The 12,789-nt window shown below is 33.5% G+C and overlaps 1 protein-coding gene across 1 annotated transcript in view; it reads right to left on the bottom strand.

The window, feature by feature from the left end:
* Positions 1-6,744: 6,744 nt before the first annotated feature.
* Positions 6,745-12,789, bottom strand: part of LOC145254575 (zinc metalloproteinase nas-6-like) — an 83,101-nt gene continuing 77,056 nt past the window's right edge. The window contains exon 11 of the mRNA XM_080113183.1: positions 6,745-6,871. Within this exon, the coding sequence (XP_079969309.1) occupies positions 6,788-6,871 (84 nt within the window). The 3' untranslated portion in view covers positions 6,745-6,787. The remainder of the gene's footprint in view (positions 6,872-12,789) is intronic.

The raw sequence follows: 12,789 nt of genomic DNA, 5'->3' as shown, positions 1-12,789 counted from the left end.
ATGGAGAGATGTATTTAGGCGACATTTTTATTGAAGCAAACATTGTTAATAAAACAAATTGTGTAATCCTCATCAAATACAAAAGATAGACACTACCCCCCCATATATATATATATATATATATATATATATATATATATATATATATATATATATATATATAAAGAGAGAGAGAGAGAGAGAGAGAGAGAGAGAGATGTATTTAGGCGACATTTTTATGAAAGCAAAAATCGTTAAAAGTAAAAGAATTGGCGCCAATTTTATCCTACGACTTAAATTCTGACCTGGCAGAATTTGAATTGTTAACGTCTATTACGGAAGAGTCTGAAATCGTTCTCCTAGTGATTAACTGGCTTCAAGCCCTTGTTTCACAACTGCCTTTTGAAATTCTTTTTCTGTCTTTTTTTTCTCGAGCATTTTTTTTTCATTTGCTTATTTGCCTGATGACAAGGGAGCGAAATCATAATAGGTATGGAACATATAGAATTTTATTGGAATACGGGAAAACCATAAGAAAAATCGGAAAAAAAGCTATAATCAACTTTTTAGTATTTTTAACCATGTTTGCTTACCCCCCCCCCCCCCGAAACACACACACAAACAAACACATATTTATAAGCATACAGATACAGTTAAATATATTTACTTATATATATCCATTTTGAAAAAAAAAAACTCTTCCAGGAGCCAATATTTTTGAGTCAAGTTTAACTTTGCATTGATAAACATTTTGTCAAACTTTTACGCATAAAACATCGAAAAGTGGTAAAGAATTCACACCTTATAATCGTTGCAAATGTGCATAAAACAGGTGTTTAACATTTGTGCTAAGAATTGACCACCAGCGGAGAAAAGTAATTAAAATAGTATAATGCAAAAAAAAAAAAAAAAAAAAACTTTCCGGATTAACAAAAACATAATGCCATACGATGTGGTGAGATGTGTGATAAAGAAAATAATTGCTAGCGGAAAGGGAGATAACTGATGCCGAAACTATCCACTGAATTCACAGTGAGAGATCGTGCAATGTGAGTGGAGTTATCTTCTCGACGAAGTGAGTGCGAATATTAAGAACCGTTTACCTGTTGACTTGTGGTTGTGTCAGGTTCGACTCTGAAAATGTTTATGCGACCTAGTATTACTTCATAGAGCAAATCGTCGACGAATTACGCTGCTGAAAACATGGTTTCAAAAAGATACCGATTATTGTAATTTAACTACGATTGTAATTTGGTAAGAATAAATTAACATTTTTTTAAATTTCATTTTCAACAAAGTGTTTCCATTTTATTTTATTTCGATTAAGGTGATTGCAAATAATAACAAGTGAAGCATGCATGGTCCCCCGTGAGTGCACAGTGAACGAGGTATAAAAAATGACTAAGTTCAGCATTTGCCCCCACCCATTTGGCCCCAAGAGTCCCGAGGGGATGCCAAATTCTGATGAAAATGAACAAACGGTACAGTTTTAGGCCTTAACGTACGTAAATTTGAATTCTGTACCATGCAAAAAAGAAACGAGTAAGTCGATCATCTGCACCCCCCCATTTGGTCCTTAAAGTCCCTAAGGCCTTAACATATTTAAATTTGAGTTCAGCACCATGCAAAACTGCTAAATAGACATACACAGAAAATTTTGGACAAATATGGTAAAATAGTCCCCAAAATGGAGTATTTTTATTAGGCCGAAAAGAGTCCCTGGAGCACACCCAAGAGTTATCGCGAAATATTGACAAACAAATTTATATAGAAATCAGTTATTACAATTTTTAAGGAAGTTTTATAAAAGTCCAAGGCATCATCTTTTTTGAATAAGCACAAAAGTGTCAATTTTAGCTATTTTAACCCGAAAGGCACCCCCCTTAGGGGGGGGACAACCAGAGTTTTCCCGGAAAATCCGTTCTGTTACTTTTATACTCATATCATGTTTAATGTTTGTGCTAAATTTTTAAAAATTCCAAGGCGTAGTTATTGAGAAAAGAGCAGACAGAGGAACGAACGGACGAACGGAGAACGGGGAATTTACAGGTCCACACACCTTTTGGCGGGGGACTAACAAGTATGTGAAAGCGGTCATATCGTGGCCGATCAGAAAATTAGTTTCATTTTGTAAGCATGAATGTACGAGGGTCGTAAAATTATTAAGGCAAATAATTGTGCCGTGTTGTTGACAAAAGAGCATCTAAAATAAATAGTCTAAAATATAAGATGCCCTGATCGAAATATGTAACGATAATTTGAAGTTACAGAACGCGGCATCATTTTGTTCAAGTTTTCCTTGTGTTGTAACGTCCTGGAAAAAATGCAGTCCGAAAAATTTGTAACATGTAATAATAATTAAAATGCAGTCCGAAGAATTTGTAATTTGTAACATGTAATATTTGTAACATGTAATAATAATAATAAAAATGCAGTCCAAAGAATTTGTAACATGTAATAATAATTTGAAGTTACAGAACGCGGCATCATTTTGTTCAAGTTTTCCTTGTGTTGTAACGTCCTGGAAAAAAAATGCAGCCCGAAAAATTTGTAACATGTAATAATAATTAAAATGCAGTCCGAAGATTTTGTAATTTGTAACATGTAATATTTGTAACGTGTAATAATAATTAAAATGCAGTCCAAAGAATTTGTAACATGTAATAATAATTTGAAGTTACAGAACGCGGCATCATTTTGTTCAAGTTTTCCTTGTGTTGTAACGTCCTGGAAAAAATGCTGTCCGAAAATTTTCCAAGTAAAGGCAGTCATCCTTTGATACCCGTTATATATTTACAATTTACAAGCGAATCTCTTCAGCGAAAATAACAGCCATATGACGCATAAAGATAAGAAGAAACGACACGCACAAACAATTAAAGTACATGTTGCGAGTTTGTCTCTACTGTATCGTTATTTTCATGGAAAGTGTTCGCCTGAGCTTCAATCTATGGTCCCCCTTCGCCAAACTTTCACAAGAAACACTTGTCTAGCTGAAAACGCTATCGATAATTCCCCCCACTCTTTATCTGTGCCTATACCTAAACGTAGATTCCATGTACAAAGTTTTTTTCTTAGAACTGCCTGTCTGTGGAATTGTCTTTCGTTTTCCTGCTTTCCAGCTGACTACAATATGGTTGTCTTCAAGTCTAACGTAAACAAGTTATTGATGAGCCGTTTCACTTGTTAACAAATTTACCGAATTTCCATTTCTAACGATTACTATATTGTCCAGTTTCTACTGTACACTCTTTAACCTTTATCCTCGAGTGGCCTCTGAGCCTTTATAAGTGGTGATGCCTATGTAAAAAAAACAACAACAAAATTAAAAAAAAATGTTTAAATACCTCTTAGTAGATAACTGACAGACTGCTACGTTATAATTTGACCGCTAATGTGCAAGCCATTTTTCTAATTTACTAGCATTTCAGCCCGGCGTTGCCCGGGTGTTTGGAGGTGTATGCTGAGCAAAAAAAAAAAAAGAGTAATTTTTTTTTAATTTGACCCCTATTATGACCCCTTAAAATTTATAGTTTCGGGCTCAAATCACTTTATTAAATTAGATCCAGGTTCAAGGAACCTATATCTAAAATTTCAAGCGTCTAGACCCAAAATTGTCGGAGGGGTTTGGTAGCGTTCTTAAAGGTCAAATCGTTGAAATTTGACCCCTTAACAGCCAAATTTCTGGCTGATACCCGTCACATCGATTTTCCCAAATCTCAGTACCCGGTATTTCAAATTTCGAGTCTATAGACTAAAAATTGACAGAGTTATTGCGTAGGGAAATGTACACAGACAGACAGACAGACAGACACGTTCACTTTTATAGATATAATAGATTAGGTTGAGGAAAAAGTTGTTGCAGAATTATAAATTTTGATTTCAAATATATTTTCAAATAAGTTTTCGTTTAATAGCTTTACTTCAGATATCATTTCAAAAAACGTTTTCCGATCTATCTAATCTTTTAATTTTAAATCGTTTTAAAATAAGTGTTTTCTTTCCAGAATGTTGAATACATGAAAAAAAAAAGCAAATTCGCACAATTTTCTTATTTCAATTCAAGCTAAGCCAAAAAGCTGTTGAAACCGCTCGCGATACCAACGAAGTGTTTGGTTCAGGAAGCACTAGCACAATGGTGGTTTAAGAAAATTCATGGCGGCGACGTTAGTCTTGAAGATGATGCGCGTAGTGGTTTGGCCATCGGCTATTGACAATGATCAATTAAGAACCTTAGTCAAAGTCAATCCATGCACAACTGTTAAAGAACTTGCTATTGAATTAAACGTAACGTATACGACGATTTCCAACCGCTTGAGAGAGCTTGGAAAGACAAAACACTCGACAAATGGATGCCTTACGAATTGAAATATCACCAAAAGAAACGCCGTTATGAAGTGTCATCTTTCCTTCTTTTACGCAAGAAAAACGACTTGTTTTAAGACCGGGTTGTGACGTGCGATGAAAAGTGGGTTCTTTTCGATAGCGGCGGCGCTCAGTTCACTGGTTAGATGGCAACGGAACTCCATGATACTTCCTGAAGCCAGAGTTACACCAAAAGAAGGTCATGCTAATTGTTTGGTGGTCTACAACCAGTCTCCTTCGTTACAGTTTTTGAATACAGGCGAAACCATTACGGCGGTGAAGTACTGTCAACAAATTTATGAAATGCGTCAGAAACTTCAACAACAACACACAGCATTAGGCAATAGAAAAGGCCCAATTCTCCTCCTAGACAATGGCCGACCACACGTTGCAAAATCGACTCTGTAGAAGTTGAATGAATTGGGCTATGAAACTCTGCCTCATCCGCCATACTCTCCATATCTCTCACCTACCGACTACCACTTTTTCAAGCATCTCCACAACTTTATGCGTGAAAAATGCTTCAAAAACCTAAACGATATCAAAAACGCGTACAGCGACTCTATCGCCACCGGAACGCAAGATTTTTACGTTACTGGCATAAATACGCTTGCTTTGCGTTGACAAAAGTGTGTTGATTCTGGTGATGCTTATTTCGATCAATAATTTTTTGTTTGAACCGAAATATATTCATCTGAATTTAAAGGTTAAAAACTGCAAGAACTTTCTTGTCAACCTGATAATAAAAAAGTTCTTGACAATACACGGCGTTTTTCTTGACAATACACTGCATTTTTCATTTCGTTTATTTTTTAAACTAAGCCTTTTTTTTCACTCCAAACAAGTGCAAGAAGATTTATGAAAATAAAGAAAAGCAAAGGTATGTATAAACGTAGCGTAGCATGGGTTTGTTTCCTGGGCAGGAGATCACCTCTTATACATTAGTCGTCAAAAAACAAATATATAACAAATAAATGTTACCAAATGCAAGAAATCGATCCAGTAGATATCTCAATGCTGGTGCAATTCTCTATCTTTATAAAAGAGCCAGATAAATCTAAGGATGGAGTACTTTTGCCACATCTGGGCAGGAGCTGCTAGAAACAGCCTATCCTGCCTTGATATAGTTCAAAATAGACTTCGTAGTCTCGTAGGGGATGTCCTTTTCTCTTCCCTGCAACCTCTTTCCCACAGAAGAAATGTTGCGAGTTTGTCTATGCTTTATCGTTATTTTCATGGCAAGTGCTCGGCTGAGTGCTATGGTGTCCCCTGGCCAAACTTTCACAAGAAACACCCGTCTAGCAGAAATCACTATCAATAATTTCCCCCACTCTTTATCTGTACCTAAACCTAAACGTAGATTCCATAAGCAAAGCTCCTTTATTAGAACTACACGCCTATGGAATTGTTTTCCGTTTTCCTGCTTTCCAGCTGATTACAATATGGTTGTCTTCAAGTCTAACATAAACAAGTTTTTGATGAGCCGTTCCATATAAGTTAACAAATTCACCAAATTCCCATTACTAACGATTACTATATTGTCCAATTTCTACTGTACACTCTTTAAACCCTTATCCTCGAGTGGCCTCTAGGCCTTGATAAGTGGTGATGTCTATGTAAAAAAAAAGTTACTTTTCTACCTAACTTGATAAGTTTTTAGTGTTTTTATTTAATGTAAAATGTTTATTTGGTTCGAAAAATATGCTGCGTCTATCGGTATATTTTAAAACGACAAACAGCGGCGAGCTCGCTGTTGGATACATTAAGTTTGGAAAAAAATGAGTTACAACTAAAAACTATACAAAATACTGTTAGAAACTCGCGTAATACATGCTATCGTGACATAGGCTGACATATATTGAGTGGGATTCTTACATAATCTTGTATAATTGTTTAGTTTAGACTCATTTTCCCAAACTTAACGTATTCACCAGCGAGCTTGCCGCCATTTGTTTTTTTTTTTTCAAATATACCGATAAAAACTGTATGCTTTTCTTTTTTCGGGGGGAATAAACATTTTATATTAAATAAAAACACTAAAAATTTATCCCGTTAGCTAGAAAAGTAACTTATCTTGCCTTTGATAACATATATTTTTTCAATATTTGTTTTTTGATAACTTTTTCCAATCTATGTGTATAGTAAAACAAACCCCAAAATTCTAATGATGCTTTCCTAATTTTCCAAAATGCATTTAATTCGTTTTGCAATCGAACCCTAAAAATTCTTTGTTAGCAACAATCATACGGATTACACGCCATCGTATGTGAACATTAAATCCGTTAAAAAGTGGACGAGGACAATAGTTAGAAGATTTAAACAATGTAGATATTGGTGAAATTTTTCCATCTAAAAAATTTGGACAAACAAAAAACAAAAACAAAAAAATAAACAAAAAAATTAAAAATCGATTTCGTTTTTTTTTTATTATTATTTTAACAAATCAACATTCACCAGGAAAAAGCGTGACATCATCAACGGCTAAGTCACTTCGATACATTGATCCAGCGATTCCCTCAAACTCGATCTGAAATTTAAAAAAAAAGGAAAAAAGGAAAAAAAAAAACAGAATTAAATAAAAGTAAATATTAGACCACGCGCCATTTACTGGCGTCGTATTCAGTTTGTAATTCTAAGTTTGATAAGATGCACTCGAAGAAGATCGCACGTTACGTCGGTCGATAAGTTATGAGAATAACATCAAATGTGATGGTAGTAGTTCAAATTTAATCCAAGGTAAAAATATTCAAGCAATTTCGTGATGTATGGTTGGTTATTGTTTAAATTTTTGAAGCAAATTAAAAAGTTAAAATCTTCACATATCGAAAAACGGTCTCAAATCCACATTTTTTGTACATTAATTAAAATTAATTATATTTTTTGTACATTAATTAAAATTAATTAGATTTTTTGTAGATTAATTAAAATTACATTTTTTGTATACATTAATTAAAATTAATTTGATTTTTTTGTACATTAATTAAAATTAATGACATTTTTTGTACATTAATTAAAATTAATTGATTTTTTGTACATTAATTAGAATTGATTAGATTTTTTGTACATTAATTAAAATTAATTAGATTTTTTGTACATTAATTAAAATTCATAAGATTCCTTTGTACATTAATTAAAATTAGATTTTTTGTACATTATTTAAAATAAATTCTCTTTTTTGTAAATGTATTAAAATTAATTGGTATTTTATGCATTAATTAAATAGATTATATTTTTGTGCATTAATTAAAATGGATTAGATGTTTTTGTACATTAATTTAAATTAATTGGATTTTTGTACATTAATTAAAATTGATTAGATATTTTTGTAAATCAATTAAAATAATTACATTTTTGTACATTAATTAAAATTAAATTGATTTTTTGTACATTAATTAAAATTGATTAGATTTTTCTACATTAATTAAACATGATAAGATTTTTTGTACATTAATTAAAATTGATTAGATATTTTTGTACGTTAATCAAAATTAATTACATTTTTGTACATTAATTAAAATTAATTATATTTTTTGTACATTAATTAAACTTGATTAGATTTTTTTGTAGATTAATTAAAATAATTACATTTTGGTACATTAATTAAAATTAATTTGATTTTTTTGTACATTAATTATAATTAATTAGAGTTTTTTGTACATTAATTAAAATTTATTAGATTTTTTTTAACTTGAAAACAATTTTTAAGTTATTATTTAGTTATTAAACATAAGCTAAATGTGCCTATGTTGTTACAATGAAAGAAAATATTGACCATGGAGGAGAAAACATTAAATTAATTTAAATGGCACCTAAATTCGACTAGACAAATTTTATCTTTAATTTTGGACCCCCCACCCCCCCAAAAAAAACAAACAAAAAAAACCGTGCATTTTAGTAATTAATAGAGTTTCATTTAAACTTAACTTGAACGTTAATTTTAACTAGTTAAACAATAACTAAAAGAAATGTTCTTTTTGGAATTTGATTATAATAAATGGTTTTGAAAAAAAAAAAAAATAGACAGTGTATTTGAATGTATTTTTCGGTTGCATAGGTTTTAGCATCCAAAATTCACCTACCAGGGCCCATTTTTTTACTCATGAGTCACCATTTAAGACCAAAAGACACTCGTGGATAAAGCTTAATGAGATCAATTCATTGTCGATTAAATGATGAAGAATATTACGATGGGATTGAAAATTCCTGAGACTTTTTCAGATGACATTACTTTCAGTAAAATTATTATTATTTACTTATTTTAGTACAAAAAATAATAACTGCTATGAGCAAAACTAATTATAAACCGATGATATTCGAAAAATCCGATACGAAAGTTTTATATGATGAAGACGAATCCAAGGGCGATAACTAATTGTAAGAACAAGGGAGACAATTCAATGCCACCATTTTATTTCTTTTTCTCTTGCTACAGTTAAGTTTGACATGAAGTCAGCTTAGAGTTGGGGATCTAGCTCCCTTTCGTCAAATTGAGGGTGTATTCGGGGTACTTGCAAAAGTTGACGGAAATAGACAAATCTTACAATCTCGAATAATGAAAGAATGACAAAGAAAATAGGGTGCTTGTTGAGAGAGGCGAACGATCTATTTTTTAAATGTCATTTTAAGAAAGAAAGAAAAAAAAACAATATTACTTACGTAGTTGTCATGTCAGAAATAGTAATATTTCCAAAAATTACGATAATTCATTGAGTAGAAAATTATCTTTAGTTAAAATATTTTTTTTCGGGAAAGCTGATGTTTTAAAGTACACAGTGAAGATTATTAAACACAGTGGACATAACTCGGAACGCATAGTTTAGATTACATCGAAATGGCGTCCAACTTGTATATCCTATAGCGATAGACTTCTTTTTCTACTAAAAGGAAAATAGCAGTTGTTCTACTTTATAAATTTTTTTTTTCAATGTTTGGATATAGTACTAATTTCAACATAACAATTATGTAAAAAATATTATTGTTGTTGTTTTTTTTTTCTTCTTAAATTACATATTTGAAAAAAAAAAGAAATCAATCTGTCGCATCTCTCTCAACAAAACAAATATTCTCCTGTGACCATTGAAAATATTCTCCTGGGACCATTAAAAATATTCTCCTGGGACCATTAAAAATATTCTCCTGGGACCATTAAAAATATTCTCCTGGGACCTTTGAAAATATTCTCCTGGGACCATTAAAATATTCTCCTGGGACCATTAAAAATATTCTCCTGGGACCATTAAAAATATTCTCCTGGGACCATTGAAAATATTCTCCTGGGACCATTAAAAATATTCTCCTGGGACCTTTGAAAATATTCTCCTGGGACCACTGAAAATATACTCCTGGGACCATTGAAAATATTCTCCTGTGACCATTGAAAATATTCTCCTGTGACCTTTGAAAATATTCTCCTGGGACCATTGAAAGGATTCTCCTGGGACCACTGAAAATATTCTCCTGGGACCTTTGAAAATATTCTCCTGGGACCATTGAAAATATTCTCCTGGGACAATTAAAAATATTCTCCTGGGACCATTAAAAGTATTCTCCTGGGACCATTAAAAATATTCTCCTGGGACCATTAAAAATATTCTCCTGGGACCTTTGAAAATATTCTCCTGGGACCATTAAAAATATTCTCCTGGGACCATTAAAAATATTCTCCTGGGACCATTGAAAATATTCTCCTGGGACCATTACAAATATTCTCCTGGGACCTTTGAAAATATTCTCCAGGGACCACTGAAAATATACTCCTGGGACCATTGAAAATATTCTCCTGAGACCACTGAAAATATTCTCCTGGGACAATTGAAAATATTCTCCTGGGACAATTGAAAATATTCTCCTGTGACCATTGAAAATATTCTCCTGTGACCTTTGAAAATATTCTCCTGGGACCTTTGAAAATATTCTCCTGGGACCTTTGAAAATATTCTCCTGTGACCATTGAAAGGATTCTCCTGGGACCACTGAAAATATTCTCCTGGGACCTTTGAAAATATTCTCCTGGGACAATTGAAAATATTCTCCTGGGACCATTGAAAATATTCTCCTGGGACCACTGAAAATATTCTCCTGAGACCACTGAAAATATTCTCCTGGGACCATTGAAAATATTCTCCTGGGACCATTGAAAATATTCTCCTGGGACCATTGAAAATATTCTCCTGGGACCGTTGAAAATATTCTCCTGGGACCATTGAAAATATTCTCCTGGGACAATTGAAAATATTCTCCTGGGACAATTGAAAATATTCTCCTGGGACCTTTGAAAATATTCTCCTGGGACCATTGAAAATATTCTCCTGAGACCACTGAAAATACTCTCCTGAGACCATTGAAAATATTCTCCTGGGACCATTGAAAATATTCTCCTGTGACCATTGAAAATATTCTCCTGTGACCTTTGAAAATATTCTCCTGGGACCTTTGAAAATATTCTCCTGTGACCATTGAAAGGATTCTCCTGGGACCACTGAAAATATTCTCCTGGGACCTTTGAAAATATTCTCCTGGGACCATTGAAAATATTCTCCTGGGACTATTGAAAATATTCTCCTGGGACCATTGAAAATATTCTCCTGGGACCATTGAAAGGATTCTCCTGGGACCATTGAAAATATTCTCCTGGGACCATTGAAAATATTCTCCTGGGACCATTGAAAATATTCTCCTGGGACCATTGAAAATATTCTCCTGGGACCACTGAAAATATTCTTCTGGGACCATTGAAAATATTCTTCTGGGACCACTGAAAATATTCTCCTGGGACCATTGAAAATATTCTCCTGGGACCATTGAAAATATTCTCCTGAGACCATTGAAAATATTCTCCTGAGACCATTGAAAATATTCTCCTGGGACCATTGAAAATATTCTTCTGGGACCATTGAAAATATTCTCCTGAGACCATTGAAAATATTCTCCTGGGACCATTGAAAATATTCTTCTGGGACCATTGAAAATATTCTCCTGGGACCATTGAAAATATTCTTCTGAGACCATTGAAAATATTCTCCTGAGACCATTGAAAATATTCTCCTGAGACCATTGAAAATATTCTCCTGGGACCACTGAAAATATTCTTCTGGGACTATTGAAAATATTCTTCTGGGACCACTGAAAATATTCTCCTGGGACCATTGAAAATATTCTCCTGAGACCATTGAAAATATTCTCCTGAGACCATTGAAACTATTCTCCTGAGACCATTGAAAATATTCTCCTGGGACCATTGAAAATATTCTCCTGGGACCATTGAAAATATTCTCCTGAGACCATTGAAAATATTCTCCTGAGACCATTGAAAATATTCTCCTGGGACCATTGAAAATATTCTCCTGGGACCTTTGAAAATATTCTCCTGGGACCATTGAAAATATTCTCCTGAGACCATTGAAAATATTCTCCTGGGACCTTTGAAAATATTCTCCTGAGACCATTGAAAATATTCTCCTGGGACCATTGAAAGGATTCTCCTGGGACAATTGAAAATATTCTCCTGGGACCTTTGAAAATATTCTCCTGGGACCATTGAAAATATTCTCCTGGGACAATTGAAAATATTCTCCTGGGACCATTGAAAATATTCTCCTGAGACCACTGAAAATATTCTCCTGGGACCATATAAAATATTCTCCTGGGACCACTGAAAATATTCTCCTGAGACCATTGAAAATATTCTCCTGGGACCTTTGAAAATATTCTTCTGGGACCACTGAAAATATTCTCCTGGGACCATTGAAAATATTCTCCTGAGACCACTGAAAATATTCTCCTGGGACCATTGAAAATATTCTCCTGGGACCATTGAAAATATTCTCCTGGGACCTTTGAAAATATTCTCCTGAGACCATTGAAAATATTCTCCTGGGACCATTGAAAATATTCTCCTGGGACCACTGAAAATATTCTCCTGGGACCTTTGAAAATATTCTCGTGAGACCATTGAAAATATTCTCCTGAGACCATTGAAAATATTCTCCTGAGGCCACTGAAAATATTCTCCTGGGACCTTTGAAAATATTCTCCTGAGACCATTGAAAATATTCTCCTGGGACCACTGAAAATATTCTCCTGAGACCATTGAAAATATTCTCCTGGGACCACTGAAAATATTCTCCTCAGACCATTGAAAATATTCTCCTGGGACCTTTGAAAATATTCTCCTGAGACCATTGAAAATATTCTCCTGGGACCATTGAAAATATTCTCCTGAGACCATTGAAAATATTCTCCTGGGACCATTGAAAATATTCTCCTGGGACCACTGAAAATATTCTCCTGGGACCACTGAAAATATTCTCCTGGGACCATTGAAAATATTCTCCTGGGACCTTTGAAAATATTCTCCTGGGACCATTGAAAATATTCTCCTGGGACCTTTGAAAATATTATCCTGAGACCATTGAAAATATTCTCCTGGGACCATTGAAAATATTC

The sequence above is a fragment of the Euprymna scolopes genome, chromosome 30 (assembly GCF_053919585.1).
Source record: "Euprymna scolopes isolate OS-2025 chromosome 30, ASM5391958v1, whole genome shotgun sequence".
Taxonomy (NCBI): Eukaryota; Metazoa; Mollusca; class Cephalopoda; order Sepiida; family Sepiolidae; genus Euprymna; species Euprymna scolopes.
The sequence above is the reverse complement of the archived record's forward strand: the minus strand, read 5'-3'. Positions and strand labels throughout refer to the sequence as shown.